This window comes from Sinocyclocheilus grahami, unplaced genomic scaffold (genome assembly GCF_001515645.1).
Source record: "Sinocyclocheilus grahami isolate Dianchi unplaced genomic scaffold, SAMN03320097.WGS_v1.1 scaffold3125.1, whole genome shotgun sequence".
NCBI lineage: Eukaryota > Metazoa > Chordata > Actinopteri > Cypriniformes > Cyprinidae > Sinocyclocheilus > Sinocyclocheilus grahami.
In genome coordinates this window covers 60,151-67,495 of record NW_015508292.1, presented here as the reverse complement: position 1 = coordinate 67,495, position 7,345 = coordinate 60,151, and the positions used below count along the sequence as shown (strand labels likewise).

General features: G+C 37.4%; 2 gene segments (V, D, J or C); both read left to right on the top strand.

Annotated features, from left to right (window-relative positions):
* Window positions 1-5,227: 5,227 nt before the first annotated feature.
* On the top strand, window positions 5,228-6,521 carry LOC107576028 (Ig heavy chain V region 5A-like). The segment is given in 2 exon segments: window positions 5,228-5,303; window positions 6,202-6,521. Coding segments are annotated over 2 exon segments (342 nt in total).
* A 150-nt stretch (window positions 6,522-6,671) lies between these two features.
* LOC107576026 (Ig heavy chain V-III region HIL-like) lies at window positions 6,672-7,267 on the top strand. The segment is given in 2 exon segments: window positions 6,672-6,699; window positions 6,951-7,267. Coding segments are annotated over 2 exon segments (345 nt in total).
* Window positions 7,268-7,345: the final 78 nt, after the last annotated feature.

The window sequence follows — 7,345 nt, the reverse complement described above, 5'->3', positions numbered from 1 at the left end:
TCATACTAATCAAACATTGAAAGATCTAATCAATGTAATAGATGTTTATAAGCACTTCAAACATTGGATTCTGGTTATCCTCTGTGTAAGTGTAAAAGATAATCCTATTGGCTGCGTTTACACTTGGCATTAACATGCGATCACCGTCATCTGATCAAGCAGATCGAATCATCAGTCAATCAGGACAAGGTGCGTACACTTGGCAACATCAGCTGACTTCTCGATCTGGATAACCGATCGGATCTGTATTTCCCGCGTAATATTTGAATAAGTCTGCGGTGCAAAGTCAACCTGAAGTGGTGGGTTTTTCTTTTGAAAACTATTTTCAGTCGCTGGACATTTTACAAATCAAAATAAATGTACGAGTCAGACAGATCGGGAGAGAGGGAGCGGCGTTTTGCGTGATGTCGACCTGCGAATGCAGACACGATGGCTGGATTGCGTTTACATTACACTGAGATCCGAACACAATGCGTCCTCGACTACCTCTGGACCAGGACACGCTGATCGGATAACATTCTGATCAGAAGCGCGTTTACACGCAGCCTTAGTGATCTTTCATTTCCTCATTATGCATATTCAAAAGAATCTATCATAGGCTGCAAGTATTTATATCCTGCTGAGCCGAGTACAGCTGTAGAGTCATATAACACTCACAAGATGAAGAATATACCCTTATTACTAATTTTGTTCAAGCTAAACTGTGAGTTTATAAAGTGTGTGTGTGTGTATAGATAGATTCTAAAAAAATCAACTACTTTCTCTTTATAGGCCTGCAATGTCAAAAATGGAGTCCACTGAAAGCACAGTTCAGAAAAAGCCTGGAGAAACTCTGACTCAGTCCTGTAGAGGATCCGGGTTCAGCTTTGGCTGCAGTGTTATGCACTGAATCAGACATCAAGCTGGAAAACCACTTGTGTGGATGGGTCTGGGCTACAGTTCTGGAAGTGGACATAAGGCAGAATCCTTTAAGGGGAGGCTTGAAATCACCAGAGATGATTCGAAAAGCATGATGTATCTGAAACGGTCTGGACTGTCAGAAGAGGACTCAGCTGTGTATTTCTGTGCAAGAGAATCACTGTGACACTTTTTTCCAGGATGTGCTGCTGATCTGAAGCCTGTGCTGGTTCAACACAAAAGTAAATTCATACTGTAGCATAGCTTCAAAGAGCTGTAACTACATAAAAATCTGTGTGTGAAAAGGTAAATGTCAGTATACATCTCATTAAGAAGCATCCAATGAAAAGACAAAATATGTACAGTTGAATTCAATGTTTAATAATAAGCATCAACCAGTAACAATAAAAGAAAAAAAATTGATACAAAACTAATTAAGACTATGATGTAGATTGCATCATATAGCATTTCATATAGCCAGAGCCACAAGTTTTGCTGTTGATGTCACCTTAAAAAAACACAACAAATTCCTTACGTGTTTGCGCACACCTGGCGAATAAAGCAAAATCTGATTCTGATTCTGATGCTGATGTTTAATTGTAATTGTAATGGCTGGATCTGAACATTTAAATAACATAACATCTATGGTTATAATAACCAGGTCCATTCTTAGCAATTACAGTGACAACAGAAACAACAATTATGGTGATGATGGTTGTAATGATGGCACAAATATTGGCAGCCAGAGCACAGCGGCTGAATTTCTTTGCTATGAAGGTAGAATGACGTCAAAAAGATTTGCATACGCAGGGTAAGAGTTGTGGAAGTGTACATAAGACTGTAAGCGTAAATTAAATTTGCATGCGCAAGTGAAGCTTTGTAAAGGTGTAAATCGTGTTTCAAGCGCAAGAAAAAAATTATTTGCAGCATTTTACTGTTACTCGTAAGTGTAATTCATGTATTGTGAAACTGCAGCTTCATGCTAACGCAAAATAAATATGATCTGCATGCTTCTGACTTCCATTTTTCCGCGCTTACACTTTTGGCACGGTTTTCCCGCCAAAACACGGTCAAAAGCACTGCAAGCCTGTGAACAGTGATTTGCAAGCGAAAACAACAGTTTAAAGAACTGCAAAACGGATTGACTGCATAGAACCAATCTGTATGTGTACAAAACTAACTGTTGCAAATGTCTAAATGACTTGTTGTGCATGTGGGGCAAAAAGTTCCCGAAATAAACCGATATGTACAGCTCCGTCTTTCTTTTATCTGCGCTTACAATTTTGGCACGATTCTCTCACTAACTGAGTTTTGCAAGCATGAGGGGGAGGGCGGGGCCACCTTCTTCTTGTAGCCAATCAAATGAGCCTCTCGCTGACTCTCCAGTTACTCTTATCTGATTGGTTCAATAAACACATCATACCCAAGACATTAATCTTCATTTAGTCCAGGATCATTCTTGCTGTCGGAATGGTACACATACAGTAAAAAAAAAAAAAAAATCAACTTAATTAAAACATGATATTTTATAAGTTGTGTACCATTAGGCTATGTGTTCATACTGAATTTTGAGCTGTGTAGTTTCCTTCTCTTCCTCAACAGGCTATATGATATATTAGTTTATTGTAATATTATATTGTAATTTTGATGATATTTAAGAAGGCCTAGTATCTGCACTAGCCTAATACATGCATAATTTCACCTGTCTACTGATCCATTTTTTAAACACAAATTTGGTTCAATAATAATTGAACCAACAGAACCGACAGAACCAACAGTAATAATTTTTTATTTAACATGTTGTAATTTAAGAGGATTTTACAAAATATTACTAAAATATTTATTAAAATATTTATCTCTAACTTATTCACCATTTATCATCTGTAATACTAACGTGTAACGATATAGTGATACCATAGTGTTGAGCATTGTCACATAACATCATTTTGATTATAAAGTTTAACATCAGCTCACTGGTGTAAGCAGATTATGACATTTCAATGTAAAGCCAAACCAAATAATGTTAACACCAGCTCGCAATTCAGTATGAACACATGGGAGTCTAGCCTAAAGGAACACAGCTTAGGAAAGGAGCATGTTTTAATGAAGTTGTTATTTTTAAATAAAAATTGTTTCTGTATGTGTACGTTAAAAGTACCATTCCGACAGCAAAAATGATCCTGAACTAAATGAAGATTAATGTCTTGGCGTATGATGTGTTTATTGAACCAATCAGATAAGAGTAACTGGAGAGTTACATTTTTTTTACTTAACCTATTAATAATAATAGTAATAATAGTAATAATAGTAATTTGTAAAGGCTATTTTCTCAAAAGAAAAAAAAATCACTGTGTTTCAAGGTCACAACACTTTTAAAAATAATAGTTATTTATTGGCATCAGTGGTTCCATTAAAGGGGTTATATGATGCTGCTAAAAAGAACATTATTTTGTGTAATTGGTGTAATGAAATATGTTTATGAGGTTTAAGTAAAAAAAAAACATTATTTCCCACATACTCTACATTATTGTTTCTCCTCTATGCCCCGCCTTTCTGAAACGTGTCGATTTTTACAAAGCTCATCGTTCTAAAAAAGCGAGGTGTGCTGTGATTGGCCAGCTATCCAGTGCGTTGTGATTGGCGGAATACCTCAAACGGGAGACAGAAATGTTACGCCCCTCACCATATTGTGATGATGCCCTGTCAGGCCGGAGCGATGATTCAAAAACATTAAAACCCATTATAAACGAGGCATTCGTTGCATCCAGTGGGGACATAATTATGGAAAACTCAGTTAGTGAGAGAATCGTGCCAAAATTGTAAGCGCAGATAAAAGAAAGACGGAGCTGTACATATCGGTTTATTTCGGGAACTTTTTGCCCCACATGCACAACAAGTCATTTATATCTGTTGTAATCAATATCACCCGAAGTCATTCAATGTCCACAGCTAAAAAAATAAAACTTCAGGGAAGAGCACATCACTGAAATTGTGTGTGCATTGTTAAATATGCACTATATTATACATACACTACATTTTTTTTACTTAACCTATTAATAATAATAGTAATAATAGTAATAATAGTAATTTGTAAAGGCTATTTTCTCAAAAGAAAAAAAAATCACTGTGTTTCAAGGTCACAACACTTTTAAAAATAATAGTTATTTATTGGCATCAGTGGTTCCATTAAAGGGGTTATATGATGCTGCTAAAAAGAACATTATTTTGTGTAATTGGTGTAATGAAATATGTTTATGAGGTTTAAGTAAAAAAAAAACATTATTTCCCACATACTCTACATTATTGTTTCTCCTCTATGCCCCGCCTTTCTGAAACGTGTCGATTTTTACAAAGCTCATCGTTCTAAAAAAGCGAGGTGTGCTGTGATTGGCCAGCTATCCAGTGCGTTGTGATTGGCGGAATACCTCAAACGGGAGACAGAAATGTTACGCCCCTCACCATATTGTGATGATGCCCTGTCAGGCCGGAGCGATGATTCAAAAACATTAAAACCCATTATAAACGAGGCATTCGTTGCATCCAGTGGGGACATAATTATGGATTATAATGACTTATACTGTCTTTTTACGCGTTGCATTGCGTTGCATCGCGCCGTGCCGCGTAAACATAAAACCATATCTGCATTTGTGATCGGAGAAATGACAAACAACAAGCCCTACTCTACACTGCCCAAAAAACTCACTTTAAATATATAAAACAAAGTAGTTTCGCTTTCACAACGAAACACAGCGTCAACCACATGTGACGACCCCTGGCTGGACTCCGCTTCGTCCACGTTGAAAGCCAATCCGGCGATCCACAGCGCAAAGTTGTTGTATTTCCTCAGCGACCAGCACGGATCAGCTCCAGGCATGACGAAGGCAAATCTTCCCACATAGTGATGTAGGTATGTCGGGGCGTGTTAGAGCGAGGCGTTTTAGGTAGGTGTGGCTGACTCTTAACTTTTATAAAGAATAACTCTTTGGATTTGAGACTTTAGTCTTTGCAACTTTACAGATCTTCTTTATGCACCAAGAGCTTGTAATGCTCCAAAGAGAAAGGAAACATTTAAATCTTTAAGAACCTTTAACATAAGGGACCTTTCCATTCCACAAAAGGCTCTTTATAGTGAAACATTTTTCTTTTTAAGAGGAAACCTTTAAAATGTTGCCAGCCTACTGAATTTTGTTCATTAATTATGGGTTTGGCATCATTGGCATCCAACTAAAGGAAAAAACAACAGCTGATGCATATGATTATGTACATTTTTGGTTTCTTATTTAACCAGTGGGCATACGACATTTTATCTGATCACTAGAGGGAGGGTCGAACTGCTCCTGCAATCTGTCCTGAAAACTACACCATGCTCTCTGCAGTTTTAGTCTTGCTTCTGGCAAGTGTAAACTGTGAGATATTTTTCGGAACATCAATTTTTAGAATGCAATTTTCTTGCATTGTTAATAATCACTGATCTGAAGGTGCTTTTGTACGGTGGCCGAGAGAGCTCAACGCGCTGCAACTTAAGAAAACACATGCAAATTGAAAAAACACCAGCAAATTAAGAAAACATCTTCATCAGCTTGACAACACACGCGCTGCAAATCCTCACAACACATGCAAATGAAGAAACCTGCAAATCCTCACAACACATGCAAATGAAGAAACCTGCAAATCCTCACAACACATGCAAATGAAGAAACGCTGAAATCCTCACAACACATGCAAATGAAGAAACTTACAGCGGCAAACTAAAAATCTGATTTTTAAGTTACTAGAGACTCTTACAAGAGCAAAACAACTCTGTAAGGACAGAATATGATGATTAAGGACACAGCAGTGACTTACGATGCATGAGAGTGAACACAATGATAACCACAAGCAGTTCTTCTCTAAAACATCTTGAATAAAAAGTAAAAAAAAATATCCTCATACATAGGAATATAAAAGTGCATATGAATCATACCATATTTCAAGAGAGCAATAAATAATATTAGCCCTAACATGAATATTTTTGTAGCATGTAGATTTGATTAGTAGCTCCATATGATTATGTAAATCTCCTGTTGCATATTTAAACAGCAGGTATGAGTCAGTTTTCACATTCATCTGATCACTAGAGGGAGTGAAGAATCGCTTCAGCTCATTCAAACTGTGCTGTGAAACAAACCATGATCTCTTCATCTTTAGTGCTGCTTCTGGCAGTGATATCCTGTAAGTTTAGTCTGCTTTCTGTGTGATACATTATTTTGTTGCTAAAAAGCTTGTTAACAGTTTTATTAACTGGTATTATTTGATTTGATACAGGTATTGATTCATATGAGCTCACTCAGCCTGAGTCTCTGACTGTCCGTCCTGATGCCACTCTCACTATCAACTGTAAAGTCTCATATTCAGTTACAAGCTATGTTACAGCCTGGATTCGTCAGCCTGCAGGAAAAGCTCTGGAGTGGATTGGAGTCATCTGGCATAATGGAGACTTATACTACAAGGACTCGCTGAAAAGCAAGTTCAGTATCACCAGAGACACTTCCAGTAACACAATAACACTGCAAGGAAAGAATATGCAAGCTGAAGACACAGCTGTGTATTATTGTGCCAGATAAACACAGTGACAGACGCCAACAGCCTCCCCGTACAAAAACATCATCATCATATCACAAATTGAAAATATTTAAATCATTAACAGTCTGAACACAAAAGGTTTTCAAATGTCATAATGACATTATAGACATTAATTCAGCTTGCACAACAAAATTCCATAAAAAAGCCTTATAATGAAACAAATGCATCATTTATCACCAAGTAATGTATCATTTGAACCAATATAAAGAAAATGAACACTCAACAAATATCAAAGCGTCATGATGACAAACTGATGTCATGGATTTATAATCATTGTATAAGTGTTACTGAAAGGGCCAAAGTAATTTACAGATTCTTAAAAGCCACAAAACTAGTGGAAAATCCCCCCCAAAAAATTTGAACACGCACGCGCGCGCACGCGCACGCGCACGCACACACACACAGGTCTTTATCCCTTTCAGCTGATTTAGGTGGTCAGAGCTTAGAGTTCATCCCTTCAAGTCCTGTCACCAAAAAGCCCGGAGAAACTCTGAATCTCTCATCTGGATTTGGATCTGGATTTGATTTTGGACAGTACGGCATGCACTGGATCAGACAGTCAGCAGGACAAACATTCATCTGGATGGGGGTTATCTGGTATGATGCCAGTAAAACAGTGTATGCTAAAAGTGTAGAGGGACGAATAGAGATCACTAGAGATAATTCAAACAGCATGGTGTATCTGAAACTCTCTGGTCTGACAACAGAAGATACAGCTTTATATTACTGTGCAAGAAATACACAATGATGCAGAAAAAGCACTGAACTGTACAAAAACATGCCAGGGAGGAAAATGAGATTAAAACAACAACAACAACAACAACAA